Here is a 16,099-nt window from a genome sequence, read left to right on the forward strand (position 1 = left end):
GATTTTTGGTTAGGCTGGTTGGGTTGGTGAAATAGCTTTTCAGAAAAAGTTGCTAAACGAACGCAGTTTTCTTAAGCCTTTTTTTTTTCTAGCAAGGGACAATGATTGGCATGAAAAAAGCCTCATTTTCAATAGATGTTTCTGGGTAAAATCCAGAGTGCATCCCTGGCTGTGGAAGAGCCCTCATAACAGTGAAAAGGAAGCATGGAATTCTATAACAAAGCAGCTGGATCATTGTCTTGGTATTCCTCTGGTTACATTCCACAGACTAATTCCTTGTTTACCAATTTAACCCAATTACTGAAGGCTGCAAAAAACGTACTGAACAATAAGAGAATCAGCCTATCTGGCTTCACACAATGCACTGAAGCACAATCTAGCCATCCACAATTAAACGGGGGAGGGGGGACGGGGACGGGGGACAGCGGGTTGTGTGAACTCAGCCTTGGCCTGCATTGTACTTGGGAAGGACAATTATTCTGAGTGTTAGGAGTAAGGATTAAGGGCCCCACCAAGAAGATAGATGTGGTAGCAGTCCCCCCCCACTTTCCTTGGAGTTTTTCAAATCCATCTGCCACAGATAATAAATGAAACCTCCAGTAATCGCCTTTCAGATTCCTACAACTCTCTAAAATCCTCCCTCCCTCCCTCCTTCCTTCTCTCCCTCTCTCTCCCCCCCCCCCAGCAAGAGGATTTGGTGTGGGGTGATGGCGGTGGTGGCTGGGGCTGAGCTAACATGCCAAAAAATTTTACTTTGACGAGATGCCCACTAAATGGACGATGAACTCACTAAGAAAAATGCATGTCATTGGAAAATACTCCTTCCCAAGAAGTTAAAAGCTCTGTTTTGCTTGTAAATAAGGGCATTGCCAAAAAAAAAAAAAGTGAAAACGGTAGTTGTGTGTCTGCCATCTTGACTTTTTTGACCGGACCTCTGCTTAATCAACACTCTAGGTACTAACTACTAGAGGCTTCTATGGCCAAGCAGGGTTGGTTCCAGCTACTAACAGAACAGGCTCTCTAGGTTGAGACAGCCTGGCTAATATATAATAATATAATATATATTGTGTGTTGTATTTGTGCTGATAAATAAATAAAGGAAGACTAGTATAGATCTATTTCAAGCTATTTAGCTCTCATCAGCTAGCCATACCCTCACTGGGATTTGAACCCATATTTGGCCATACCAGGGGTTGTAACACAAATATATATATTATATATTATATATATTATAATGAGTATATAATTATTAGTTTGTCACTCATGTACAAGATAACAGGAATAAGGAAAAAACATGAGAAAGAACACAGGAAATGGGTACAAATAAATGGGGACAGTAGGACAGGGACATTAGGCACGCTGGTGCACTTATGTATGGCCCTTATTGTTATATTATTATTATTCTATTATAATATATAATATTATCACATAGTAACATAATATTACTGTTATATTATAATTATAGTATTATTGTATTATTGGGCTTAGGTAGCCCAAGGCATTGGGCAAATGGGGTTTGCTTCGGAAGGGCCAGCTGGATTCATTTTGAGAAGGGGGAGGATCACAATTGGTTAACAGGTAAAGCTGTATATAGTTTAGTTAGCAGAGGAGCCTAAAGGTGAAAGAGTCTTTAAAAAAGGAACGAGGCTTTGGGGTGGGGGGGTGGGGGGGGTGGGGGAGGTCTTTCCTGGAGTCTAAAGGTTTAGGATTATCCGCGCAGGGCAGGATCTAGTCTTTCGTGTGGAGTGAGGTCTCCCAAAAGCTTCAGGGTTGCTCTTTGTCTGTCTTCTAGTCTTTCCACTGACCAGGCGCCTCTCCCTCCCTCCCTCCCTCCTTCCCTCCCTTACAGCAGAACCTATCTCTGCCAGGCAGCCGGCTCTCCGGCCCCACGTCCATAAGCAGCCGGAAAAGACGACCCGTGTCCGGACTGTCCTCAACGAAAAGCAGCTCCACACTTTGAGGACCTGTTACGCCGCCAATCCTCGGCCGGATGCTCTCATGAAGGAGCAGCTGGTGGAAATGACCGGTCTCAGCCCCAGAGTGATCCGAGTCTGGTTTCAAAATAAGCGTTGCAAGGACAAGAAACGGAGCATCATGATGAAGCAGCTGCAGCAGCAGCAGCCCAACGACAAGACGGTAAGCGGGCGCGGCGGCGCCTTCTCCTCCCAGCCTCTAGGGGGAAGCCGTCCGCGCACGAGGCTTGCCTTTCTTTTCATGCGGAGCTGAGGGCTTTGGGTTCAAGGGACCGTGGGAACGCATCTCGTCTGCAGCTCAGCGGATTTCCCCCCCCCCCCAGCTCTCTTGAATTAAATGGGTTTGTGCATTCCAAAGAGGATGTGTTGGTGCAACACACTGAACCACAAATGACCTTCTCCCATTTTTAGCTTAGTGGAGGAACCTGTCGGTGTGGCTTATTATAGGGTGGATAGTTACAGTTCCTTAGGTTGTGATAAGCCAGGGGTGTCCAAACTTGGGAACTTTAAGACTTGTGGACTTCAACTCCCAGAATTCCCCAGCCAGCCATGCTGGCTGGGGAATTCTGGGAGTTGAAGTCCACAAGTCTTAAAGTTCCCAAGTTTGGACACCCCTGTGATAAGCCATTGATTACTCTGAGATTGAGCTAACCGAAATAAATACGTAGGTGAAGACAGCCATAAGCTAAGATCACCTGCTTTGTGTTCAGCTATAAGATGGCTTGTTCAGTTTTGATTTTGGCTACAGTGTGGTTTGGGTTTAGCTCAGGGGTGGGTTGCTGCCGGTTTGTTCGCAAGGCACGTCCTCACTCGTGTGTGCACCAGACGCGTGTTCAATATAAATTGTTCTTTGCGCAGGCGCAGAATGACTAAAAACCAAAATGGCAGTGGCCCAGCGGCAGCGAGGGAACCGGTTCGGGGGGGGGCGGGCGTGGCAGTCCTGGGTTGCTGCTGCTTCTGTGACCCAGGCCTGAATTCCACTACCGGTTCGGCCGGGAGCAGCCCACCTCTGGTTTAGCTGTAACCTGTTGTATGTGTGGCTTCAACCATGGCTCAACCACAAGGCTCAGGCTAGGGCAGCGTGTTCTCAACCTTGGCAACTCTTTAAGCTGTGTGGACCTCAACTCCCAGAATTCCCCAGGCAGTCAAGTCCACACAATTTAAAGAGATGGCAAGATTGAGAAACACCACCTTAGGGTGATTTGTACATAAGGTCTTGGTTTCCCTCCTCACCCCCTCCCCTTTTTTTTTGCTTGAAAGCCCCTTGAGATTTAGGGGCGGATATTGTGAGTGTGTGTGTGTGTGTGTGTGTGATATTGCTTCAATGGGTGTTTTGTTTTGCTGGAAACATTCTGAGTGCCAATTAATTATGCTCTCAATCCTGTTAAATGGGGGGGGGGCAGTGGGGAAAGGAAGGGAGGGAGGGAGATAAAAGGTTGCTACCCATTTCTTTCCTTGAAGGCGGTCCTGTGCTTTTTATAATAGCTCCAGCAGCAAAGAGAGTGGTTGAATCCATAGCAAAAGGGCCTTTTCTCCCAGGTAAAAGAACAGTAATTTTGAGAATAGGGCTTGTTTTGATGACAGGAAGCCTTACAACTTTTTGCGTATGTCTCTGTTTTAGCTTCATTCTTAGAGCTGCGCTGATTTGCACTCGGCAGAACAGAATGCAATACCACAAAATAAGAAAATAAATTGGTGTAACTACAGAAATGGTGTCATTGTACCCAGTTGAGACTAAAGGAGTTTAGAATTATATTATATAGTCCTGGTAATAATGTTAATTTGGAGGCAAAATAATGTCAGGGATTATCAGTATCAGTGTGTTATTCTCTCCAGATAGAGGTACCTTTGTGAAGGTTTTTTTTTAAATTCATTCCCTGCATATAAAAGAACTTGACATTTTGTCTTTTTAACCCTTCTATATTTTCCTACTTTTTCCATTTTTTTTTGAAAGAATTGATTCAGAAAACCTTAACTTGGGAACATTAGATTTGTATTTAGGCCTATTTTGTTCAGCAGAATTAAATCTGGCTGAATGTTCACTCTGAAGTAGGTGCCAGAAAATTTGAGACATGTACCCCCCAAATTATGCCCCACCCACATCAGGGATTTATTGGAACCAGGTGGAACCAAAATAAAGTCCAAAATTGTAATTCGAAATCATATTGGCACAGGGAAGATTCCTTGTTGAGCAGGGTGGCATTTATTAAAGGAATAAGTTGTGGGCCTGAACTTGTTTAAATCAGTAGTTGCAGTATTTAAGTGAATATTGTGAAAGGCTATTTATGAATCAAACGAGAAAAGTAGATTATTTTCCCCCTTCCACTTTCCCTTTTAAATTTTCATGAAGAAACCCTAATTGTTGCACAACTTAGTACTCAAATGTGGGAAGCAGTTATGAATTTGTTTTAAAGGCTGAAAGCTCTGGTTAAAGAGTGGCGTTTCACCACTGCATAAACCCAAAATTTAAAGGAATGTAAAATTGCTCTGGATTTGGAAGCTATTTTGCATGCAAGTCCTTTAAAATACCTATAGGGTTTTGATCTTTCCTCCCAAACAGAAACAACACATAAAAATAAACCTTCACTGGCATGATTGTGACTTAAATTAATGAAATAAAGGGAGCCAATTTGGCCTAAGGGTTAAAGCATCAGACTAGAAAGCAAGAAGCCAAGTTGAATTCAAGTTCCACCTTAGCCAGGAAACCCAACTAAAGACCTTGGGCCAGTCACTCACTCTCAGGCCAACTCACCTCACTGGAGGAAGGTTTGTTAGTTGTTATGTTTTTATGCTGCATTGAATTATTAATAGTTATCAATAACTATTGTATTTTTTGGAGTATAAGACACACTCCCCCCCCCAAAAAGAATGTGAACTTCCAGAAAACACATCAATTTTAACAGCATCTGTACAAGTATAGTCTAAAATGTTAACACTACAAACAGTGTATATTGTCTGTTCTGTTTGTTATTCGTTGCAAGGAAGCAAATTGCTGGGAGGCAGAGGCAGATATTTTTCCCTTGTTTTCCTCACCAAAAGCTAGGTGCATCTTATACTTCGGAGCATCTTATACTCCTAAAAATACAGTAATCATGGCAAATTAATTACAATAAAAATAATAATAATTAATAAAGGCAGTATATAAGTACAAAAAAATGTGCAGCCTCGTGTGCTCATTTAGTGCTGCAGTATAAGGTATCAAGCAGTGCTTAAATCCAGACTGGTGTAGACTGTTTTTGAGCAGTACAATTGGTAGTTCCTACATTTAGAAGTGAATCATCATAGCCATAGACTCCACTGGAATTGTATTGTCTCCTTAGACTCTTCTGTTCCCAAACTCATAAGTCAGTTTTGATGACCCTCTGGTGGCTTCTGAATTCTGCCCCTAACTCAAGGCCTGTTGTGATCCTTCTGTATCCAACTGCTTCTTCCCACAGCTAGGGAAGGACCAAAAATGTCAGTTTGGTCAAGGGTTAATAGTAATAAAGGCAGGAGAGAAACTAAAAAGTCAGTCTCTTTCCCTCTTAGGGTGGCCTTAAGAAGAATGCCATTTATTTGTGTGTTCAAAATGCTTAGGAATTAAGACTAAACTCAAGCTATCCCATGGATTTCATCCAGAATCAATGTGTGAGTAGGGAAGAGAGAATTGTGGTGATTCCAAGCACGTTCAGACTTAATTTCCATAATCAATCAAGGGGTGTCCAACTTTGGCAATTTTAAGACTTGTAGTCTTCCAATTCCCATGGTGGGCTGGGGAATTCTGGGAATTAAAGTCCACAAGTCTTAAAAGTTGCCATGTTGGACATCCCTGTTCTAGAGTAAACCTTGAAGTCTTTTCCTACTCTTTTGCACTTCCCCTCCCTCTCCAGTCCCCAAGCAGTTAAGAAAGGCTTGCACTTTGCTTATTCACTCTTTTACTCCCACTTTATTTATAGATCCGGTTTATCATTCACGTCACAAGTTGAGATCTTACGCATATGCTGGATTGGCAGTAGCTGAATAGTTCCTGCATGATTGTGAAATTTTAATGTTTATGGCTTTGTTTTTTGTTTTGACTCTACATATGAATGTAACCAAGGGCTAACAGCTAACATGCCTTGACAGCACATATCCAGAGGATCATAAGATGGGAGCAAAGAGTTAGAGAATGTTGTTTCCATATGGATGTTTGGAGGCCGAAATTGGTAGCTCTAATGTACCCCCCACTAATGAAACCAAGTTTCCTAGTGAAGAAGAGTATTAAGACACATCCATTCAAAAGGAAGTCTCAAAAGTGAACAAGTCAATATTGTGGTATAGCTACCTTATGCTTCCTTCTGATTGAACTAGCTACTGTGTTACCCTGAAAATAAGACAGGGTCTTATTTTCTTTTGACACCCAAAATAAGTGCTTGGCATTATTGTCGGGGAGGTCTTATTATTTTTGAGGTGCAGGAGGTGGTGGGCGTGGTCACCTCATGGCTGCTGCTGTGTTGCAATATTTTTGGGGAAGGATTATTTTGGAGAGGAGTGATTATTTTAGCATGTGCACTCAAAAGCCTGATTGGGCTTATTATCTGGGGAGGTCTTATTTTGGGGGAAATAGGGTAAGTAGAGACAGCAAAAGAAAGTGGAAGGGAGATGGAAAGAGGGTGTCAAAGAAAATAGTGTGTGTGGGTAAGGGATAGCAAGTGTGTTTGAGTAGTATAGATGGAAGATTCACCATTGTTCAGCCTTGGTCTTCTCCCTCCCTCTGCCCCCCCTCAAACAAACAAAGAAAAAATGGAAGCTGAAAGGAAAACAACAAACACTGATTTTCAGAATCTGGAGTGGCTGTTATGTTTCCACTGAATCTTACTGCCTTTTCAATGCATGGTGGCTGTAAAGCCTTCCTTACTAATAATTTACTCAAAAGTAAGCCTCACTAAGAACAGTGGAACTTACTCTCAGGCAAAAGTGTATCCTAGAATGTGATTACAACAGCTCTCGTTTCTGTGTTCAAAATCAAGAGGAATCTTGTAGCTCCTCTTATGACTAGCCAGTTTTATTAAATGGTATATACTTTTGTAATTATGCCTTTTAATAAAATCACTTAGTTGGAAAAGGTGCTATCAAACTCCTGATTTTTTTTTTTGCTGTCATTTGATTGTCATGGCTCTCTCACTATAATGCCTGAGTGCATTTGCTCTCACCTGTATTTTTAAATGAAAGGACCCTGCTCCAATAATTAATGTTTTAAATGGGGAACTGGTTTAGGATTCTCTGAAAATATAGACAAGGATTTCTCTCCGCCTTTCTGGCACTAGAACAATCTTCTTTGTTTTTCTTTTTGTACACCGAGAGCATATGCACCAAAGACAAATTCCTTGGGTGTCCAATCACACTTGGCCAATAAAGAATTCTCTTCTCTTCAACTTTGTGGTGACATTTTCTTCCCCTAGTTGACTCATTGTTCTACAGATCTCTGAGAAGAATAGCTTTCTCTGGATTGGTTGAGAAAGGGGGATGCCACATGTTTGAAGAACGTTGGGGATATATAGAACGGGCAACATAGATTGCACATCTAGAGAGGACCCTTCTGATACTAAATGCAACTGGAAAATGATGTGGATTGGGAGTTTTGCTTATGTGCATGTGCTCTTTGGGGTTGCTTCTGGTTAGAAATGGGCCTGTCCCTAAATAGTACTACTTTCATTAAGGGGATAAAATAGGAAGCCCTCTTGTTAGTTGATCTCCTAGAGGAGATCAACCCTGACTGCTCTTTAGGAGGCCAGATCCTGAAGATGAAACTCAAAATACTTTGGCCACCTAATGAGAAGGAAGGACTCACTGGAGAAGAGCCGAATGCTATGAAAGATTGAGGGTAAAAGAAGAAGGGGACGACAGAGAATGAGGTGGCTGCATGGAGTCACCGAAGCAGTCGGCGTGGGCTTAAATAGACTCCAGAGGATGGTAGAGGACAGGAAGGCCTGGAGGAACATTGTGCAAGGGGTCGTGATGGGTTGGACACGACTTCGCAACTAACAACAACAACAACCTGTTCCAGGTGCTATGGAAGGTAGAGAAACCTAGAGGACCGGGGGAGGGCATGCATTAAAGCCAAGCACAGCTGGTAACTTTTTGCGTGTGTGGATGCACCAGGCATCTAGGGTGCCTTTAGTATGGCTGCTCATTGCCTGTGCTGCCTTGTTTGCAGAACATCCAGGGGATGACGGGCACCCCCATGGTGGCAGCCAGTCCAGAGAGACATGACGGTGGCCTGCAGGTGAACCCGGTGGAGGTGCAGAGTTACCAGCCGCCCTGGAAAGTCCTCAGCGATTTCGCCTTGCAGAGTGACATAGATCAACCGGCTTTTCAGCAACTCGTAAGTGTCAATTCCCTGCAGCCATGAATGGCCCACTGTGTATACAAAAGCGAGTCCTGGTGCTCATTCCTTTGAAACACTTTGGTATCCTTGTTTAACCCTCTCCCCCATCCTCCCGGCTGCCACGTCTTCAAGCCCTGGATACCAATTCCCCTGTGCTTCCCCTTTTCTGTAGCAAGGAGCAGGCGCTTTGCTATCTTCATCTCCATGTTCTGCCTTTGCCAACCTGACTGGATTCGTTCCTGCTGCTGCTAGGCATCCTGGCAGATGGATTCCAATCCATGTGGAAGGGCACCCAGGTGGGGAAGGTTCCTCGGGATGAAGGACATGGAGATATACACAGAGTAGGGTGCCTCCAGTTAGGAGTGTCTTATTAGCCATTTGACACTATATCACTATATCACAGCAAAGCCAAGAGGCCCAGAAATCTAGGATCTGGTTGTGCTATTGAAATAACAGAGTATGTGTTTTGTTATTGTTGGTTATTGATACTTGGGTCATGGTTATTGCCTGTTTTTTTTTAAATGAATTGGGACAGAAGGCCGTTTCTATTAATTTTGAAAATATTCTTGCCAATGAACTTTTTTAGAAATGATAGATAGCGGACAATATCACAGAAGAAACTTTTCACCTCGACTTTCTTCCTTCACTGCCCCTCCAACATTGCAAGAAGCTCTTAAGATAAAGCCTGCTACAATTCTAACAAATTAAATATACCTCTTGCCCCCATTCAAAATTAGAAGGTATTTATGTCCATAAGGGATGGGATCCTTGGGTGGCTTGAAGGAAAGCCTGATCCCCCTAGCTGAAAATTTGATCTAATTGATCAATAAGGCTGAGCAGTTAAAAGGCATTTGGCAATCGCTGTTGTTATTTTGAAAAAATCACCATACTTTTTCTAACATTAAAACTACCTCGTAAGACTTAGGGCCCATCCTGGATGTAATTAGAATACTTTTACTTTATTAATGTCTTTGGTATTTAAGAAACCTAGCTTTGTACTGCTTTATAGCCTTTTCTCATCTTATGATTTAATAAATTGTTATTATTTATTAAAGTAAAGCCCCAGTGGCACAGTGGTTAGAGTGCAGTACTGCAGGCTACTTCTGCTGATCACCGGCTGCCAGCAGTTTGGCAGTTCGATTCTCAACAGATTCAAGGTTGACTCAGCCTTCCATCCTTCTGAGATAGATAAAATGAGGACCCAGATTGTTGGGGGAAAGATGCTGTCTGTGTAAACCCCTTAGAGAGGCCTGTAAAGCTCTGTGAAGTGGTTTATAAATCTAAATGCTATTGCTGTAATGCTTTCATATACAACTTCCCATTAAAAAAAACCAAAACCCATCTTCCTACCTAAACTCCATTTTTAGAACCTTTTCCAGTCTGGTGCTTCTGTGTGAACATAAGATACATCCCCAGAAGTCAACCTCCATTATGAATTGAAAATCTGGGAAATTTCATTCTGTACTGTACATTGAGAGGGCCCAAAGGTGGGGTGGGAGATGGACTGGCCAAGTATGTTCAGCACAAGTGATACAGGAATACCTCTCCCATCCCCCCACAGGTCTTTATGGCCAAGAATTGAACCTGCATTTCCTATAACCAACTCCAACAAAGATTTCCTGGTAAAACGCTTCAACCTGTCAGTGTTTTTGCCTCAGATCTTAAACGGCTTAAGATTATGGGCATTTGTATGGACATTGCTGAATTGTTGCCAAGGTTTTTTTGAACCTACCAAGTGAGTACTCTGGTGAAATACGACATTAATAATGGAATATAAGTTGATAAGGTCTAGGCTGGTGATGGCGAACCATTTCGGCACCAAGTGCCCAAAACGGAAACTGCGTGCATGCGCATGTGCCGCAGTGGCAAAAACGTGAAAACCAGCTATCCGGTGTGCACATGCCTGGTTTTTGGGCATTTTCCAGGCTGTTTTCCAGGTCATTTTTAGGCCTTTTCTCAGGCTGTTTTTTTGTCTGAAAATGACCCGGAAAAGGCCTGTTTTTTCGGCTGTTTTGGAAGTGTTTTCAGGCCATTTTCCAGCAGTCTAGCATCTGCGAAGACCAGCTGTGCATGTGCACTCCAGAAACAAGAAGAGCATCTGGAAACGGCACACGTGCCCCAAAGACAGAGTGGGCTCTGCATGCCACCTCTGGCACGTGTGCCATAGCTTCACCATCATGGGTCTAGACTCTGTGTGTAGAATATAGAACAAATTTTAAATATACATTTTGAGATTATATCTTCTTCCCTTCCCATTGTTTTGATGGTAGAAGTTTTAGTTTTATTTTTAAAAACTCCACCCATGTTCATTGCTGTGTTTTTTATACAACTTAAGTCCTTTTATTTATCCCAAATAGTCATAGGGATTACTTTCTATATATTGTCATATTAGCCAGTGTAACAATTAGTTCAAATGCACAGTTTTTTCAAGTGACTATGTCTTTCTTTTATGTATCAGTATAGTGCAATCGTATACATTCCTATTCAGAAGTAAGCCCTGTTTTCTTCAATGGGACTCACTCCCAGATAGGTTTTGTAGGACTGCTTTGTTAAGTGATCTATATCTTACTTTTCATTGCCACTACATCCATTTCCTTTTTAAAAAAGGAAAGGAAAAGAAACATATTTACATTTGGTACATGTAAAACATATAATATTGGTACATGTTATATTAACATAATATTAATGGACCAATTTTCACAAAAAAGCCAATAGGAATTTATCAATGTGTTCTATTCTTAGCTTCCTTTCTTAACACTTAATCATTTGGTAGTTCATATGGGATGATCTTTTCTGCAATACTTATGTCTAAGTAAGTGATTTAAGGACAGAAGTTTAGCTGTAATTCAATTTCCTGTCCAGATCTTAAACATAAGAAGATATGTTTTATTTAAGTAATTGAAATTCATAGTCGGAATCGTAGAACATGTGAGATTGGGTTGGGGTAGTGTTACCAAATTCAAAGGAAACATCAAAGTTTTTGTTTTAGGAATATATCTTCTTATTCCAGGCTTCTTTTAATGAGATAGCGAATGGTTTGTTTCAAGAATAATAATAAAAATAATTTTATAGAATTATTTTGACATTGTTTATATTGCAAAACTGCCAAATATGGGCATGAAAAGACCTCTTTAAATTTGACAAACTGACTTCCAAAGAAATGCACGGAGAGAAATATACAGAATATACTTTTAAAAGAAGTAAAACGTAAAGGGCACCCCTACAAATGAAAAAGTCTACAATACATTCTGAAAAGGCCCATACTAGTTACTAGCATGGAATAGACTTCCTACCCTCTTTACTGGGAGGAAAGTTTTAATCTTTATATTTTATTTCCAAGACTGTGTGTGTACTTAGATGGGATTATACTGACATTTCAATGCTTCTTTTAAAGATAAAAGAGACTGATAGAATTTTATGGGAGGAAATGAGACTCAAAACACAGTAGAAGATTTCATGATATAATACAATGTGAAAAAATATATCAGTATGACAAAAATAGGGGAAAAGACTTGTGTGGGAGAAAAATCCATATGGAATGATTCATAATGAAGATCCGGTACAGGAAATTTGTGTTTTTATGCAATTTGTCAAAAGAGAGTTTAACTAGATGGTTTTCAAACTTGACAAGTTTATGATGGGTGGACTTCCACTCCCAGAATTCACCAGTCAGAATCCTGGCTAGGGAATTCCGGGTGTTGTGATCTACACATCTTAAAAGTTGTTCAGGTTGAGAAACACTTTTCTAACCTTTTGCTTTTGCTGACAATTGAGCCCAAGGAAGAAACATCTTAATATTCTATATTGATGTTGTGTTAAACAAAGCAGCTTCTTGATGCAACAATATACCTAGGTGTGATTCCAGAATCCTTTGTGATGCCACAGAAGAATCTGTGATATGTCTTTCAGGAAATAATCTTTTGAAGTTTGACACCTTAGTTATGGTTTTTAATTTGAATGGTTCATAATGGAACTCACTTAAAGTAGCCTCAGTTACTGTGTGAAAGCAAGGCCTTGGGCATCTCTGGATACATATCGATAGTTTACAAAGACTTTTGATTTCATCCCGTACAGTTTGTTTGTTTGTTTGTTTGTTTCTTCCTTCCTTCCTTCCTCCTATTTTTGTTCCTTCCTTCCTTCCTTTTTTCTTTCTTTCTTTTTTCCTCCCTTCCTATTTTCCTCCCTTCTTTCTTTCTTTCTTTCTTTCTTTCTTTCTTTCTTTCTTTCTTTCTTTCTTTCTTTCTTTCTTTCTTTCTTTCTTCTCTCTCTCTCTTTATCTCTATCTATCTCTATCTCAATCTCCATCTCCGTTGATGTGATAAGGATAAATGAGGTTTTAGACCACATGGTGAAGTTATATCCCATATTCCCATTCTGAATTCTGATGACTTACCTAATTTTGGTCTGCAGCAAAAGAAGGCATCCCTCAAATTTTCTGTTTCAGAAATAGATTTTTTAAGTAGAACATTTTCCTTCAATCTAACTGGTATCTGACTTTTAGTTTTTGAATATTATTTTTCCCCTTTTCAAAAAAGACTCCTGGTTTTCTATTTCATACCCAGGAACTTTAGGATTTCTATCTGTGAGGCTTTACACTTGCTCTAATGTACCCACCATAGATAGTTGGTGATCTATTACAAATATCCACATCTCTCTACAACTTCTTTGGCGATCCAGGTTTTCTGATCAGAAAAAATCATTGTGGGATGAGTTTCTTCATAATGTTTTCATCTGGGATTTAATTGATGTTTCGGAAGCCAGGGAGGCTGCAGACAATCAGAGAAAAGTTTGCCAAATGAAGGGCAAGCCATTCACGCATGACATCAAATTCTCCCGTCATCTCATAACTAAGGAAAATGTAAAATGTAAGCACTCCACCAATCAGAATTGTACTAATATTTTGTGTCCCTTGGGGGAATAGGGAGCAACATTTATTTTTCATCACATGGAAGAAGAGTAGCAGAATATTTTTTATCTTCCAGGGGCTCTATTGTGGATCTAGGAGAGTGGTGTTAGGCAGAATTAAATGCCATTTTGTTCAGCAGGATTTATTTGGGTAATACACTTATGACTGCTGTGTAGGATTGTAATACATTACAACCCAACTAAAATAATGTGCAATTCTTTATAAATTAATATAAAATAATTTAATCCACGGATACAGTCATGTTGGATGTATTGCTTATACCCAGGACTTTTGAAATAGTGTGGTGTCAGCAGTTCAGGCTGTAATGCATTGTCCATTTATTCCAAAGTCCTATGGCTTACCGATTTAACCAGAGCTGATAAAGTTTATTTGTGCTAACTTTATATAAATTTTATTTGGGCTAACTTTATACATGTGGTCCTTGACTTACAACAGTTCATTTAGTAACTGTTCAAAGTTACAACATCGCTAAAAAGTGACTTATGACTGTTTTTCGCACTTACAACTGTTACAGCATCCCTGTGATTATGTGATCAAAATTCAGATGCTTGGCAACTGGCTCATATTTATGACGGTTGCAGTGTCCTGGAGTCAATGTGACCTTCTCATAAGCAAAGTCAATGGGGACACCAGTTTCACTTAACAACCATGTTACTAACTTACCAACAGCAGTGGTTCACTTAACAACTATGGTAACGGAAGTTGTAAAATGGGGCAAAGCTCACTTAGCAAATGTTTCACTTAGCAACAGAAATTTTGGGTTCATTAATCAGAGGTGGTATTCAGCCAGTTCTGACAGGTTCTGGAGAACAGGTAGTGGAAATTTGGAGTAGTTCGGAGAATCGGCAAATAGGCTGGCCCTGCCCCTGCTGCCTCCCAGCTGATCTTCTTTTGCTGGCCTGAATAGGAGAATGGAGCTGAAAAGCAGGTTAGTGGGATGGGGAGGGAATGGGAATTTTGCAATATTCTTCCCCTGCCACGCCCACAAAGCCACGCCCACAGAGCCGGTAGTAAAACATTTTGAATCCCACCACTGGTTCAGTTGTGGTCGTAAGTTGAGGAATACCTGAGTAGAATTTCAATTTTCATTTCAAATCCCAATGCATTTTATCCAGCAGTTCATTTTGCTTGATATTGGAAGGAATAACAAAAAAAAAATACATTTTGCAGATGGCCAATTCTGATTTTAGTGATCCAGAAGGATCCTGAGAATCATTGACTAACTTTCCAAAACTGTACAGCACTCCATAAATGGGACCAGTGTCCCTTCAGAAAGGATGGTTCTACATACAGAAATAAGCTCTTTTCGTGTAGTCTAATTCTAGCACTGCAGTTTTAAAATCTTTCTACTTTAAAAAGAGATACATTTCTGCTCATTCTTTTCTGGTGGTGGGGAAAAGTGGTGGGGAAAAGTGGTGGGGAAAATATTTTTCTTCCCCCTGAAACATATCCGTAATAGTTCTGTGAGATGGGTTAGTACATGTTCTGACCCAGGCATCCCAAAAGCATGAAGCAGACTACTTGTCTTGACAAAAAATCTTTTTATTAATTTACTGTGAATTCTGCTCATTCATATTCAGCAAAGTCTTTCAAGGGAGGATTTACAGTCACAGACCTTATCTAGCTTGGAGATTAGGCCCATATCTGCAAATCTTGGCAAGGAGTGTCAGAGAGTCATGAACCAATTAAGTGAAGTAATTGTCTCCTGAAAACTCCACTCCCCTTTTGCTCCTCTTTTATTTCCTCTGGGAGGGGCCAGTCATCATCCACCTGTGGCCTTACTCTCAAGTCAACCCCTGTTCTTTGTCTGGCAACTCTGTGCATGCACACACTGACATCAGCCTCACTGATATCTGACTCTGAAGGCAGCTGATAGCTGGCATACGGCTCTGGCCCCCTCTCTGCCTCCGATACAGAGCCCTCATCAGAGCCTTCCCCAGACTTCAGAACTGGCCCATGTTCCTCCCCAATCTCCTCACTGTCCAAATCTGCTGCCAGTTTCTCTGGCCACAAGTGGGCCACAACAGTTCACTTCTGGATGAGAATTTCTTACTCACAGCTAGGAAGCATCTTGTGCATACTGTATTCCCCTTAGTGAGGAATTAGCACAGGAACTTGTGTAAACCTCCTGTCTTTCATTGTGTGGTAATCTCTCCAGTGTAATGCAGCTCCCCTGGTTGGTTAAACATCAGTTAAATATCCCAGAATATCGAATTGGGCTTTTTTTTTCCAGATAGGAAGTTGGAGAGAGGAGATAACAGGAAGAAACCAGAGTAAGAAAGAGTTCTATAACAAAGACATAATAGGAGCAGTTTGCTTTGTAAGCATAAAGTTGCTCAAAACACCACCTTTTAAAATTTTAGAGTAGCTTGAAAATGAGATAGAAAATAAGACCAGAAAAGATAAAGCTCTTTTTCAGCAGAAGGACATTTTCAGAAAATTATAGCATGGCATTACTTTGAATGTTGTTCTCAGTAATCTAACATGGATTTTGTCTTTTTAAAATACTGCCTTAATCCATATTTGTTGATCTGCAGATACCCAAACATAACATGTAGTTTGATATATATATAAATTTCTGGGGGAGTGAGAGGAAATAATTGATTGAGCTCTAGGAGAATTGCATTAATTTTAGCACTGGTTCCAAAACTTATTTAGAGTAAACTATTCAATATATATATGCATTATGCACCTGCCATGCCCACTGCTGGTTTAGCAAAGGGGGGGAAAGTTGTGATATGTCATGTGATATCGCTGTGAAAATGCAGGTTTGACACCACTTCCTTCGGATTTAGTGCAATTTGTTAACTTATCAATCAATGCTATTTCTGGGGTGTATACAACGGAGGCAAT

At 40.8% G+C, this 16,099-nt stretch overlaps 1 protein-coding gene across 5 annotated transcripts in view; it reads left to right on the forward strand.

Moving 5' to 3' along the window:
• The window catches only part of ISL1 (ISL LIM homeobox 1), a 103,899-nt gene that overhangs the window by 12,037 nt on the left and 75,763 nt on the right, over positions 1 to 16,099 (forward strand). For 4 of the 5 annotated variants that reach the window (XR_014174633.1, XR_014174634.1, XR_014174635.1 and 1 more), the window contains exons 4-5: positions 1,850 to 2,136; positions 8,149 to 8,316. Coding sequence is in view for 2 of the 5 variants with exons in the window: in XM_081944283.1 (XP_081800409.1) it covers positions 1,850 to 2,136; positions 8,149 to 8,316 (455 nt within the window). In the remaining 3 variants the exon portion in view is untranslated. The remainder of the gene's footprint in view (positions 1 to 1,849; positions 2,137 to 8,148; positions 8,317 to 16,099) is intronic. The other variant, XM_081944284.1, reaches the window with a different exon arrangement.

This window comes from Natrix helvetica (genome assembly GCF_964273705.1).
Source record: "Natrix helvetica genome assembly, chromosome: 2".
Classification (NCBI taxonomy): domain Eukaryota; kingdom Metazoa; phylum Chordata; class Lepidosauria; order Squamata; family Natricidae; genus Natrix; species Natrix helvetica.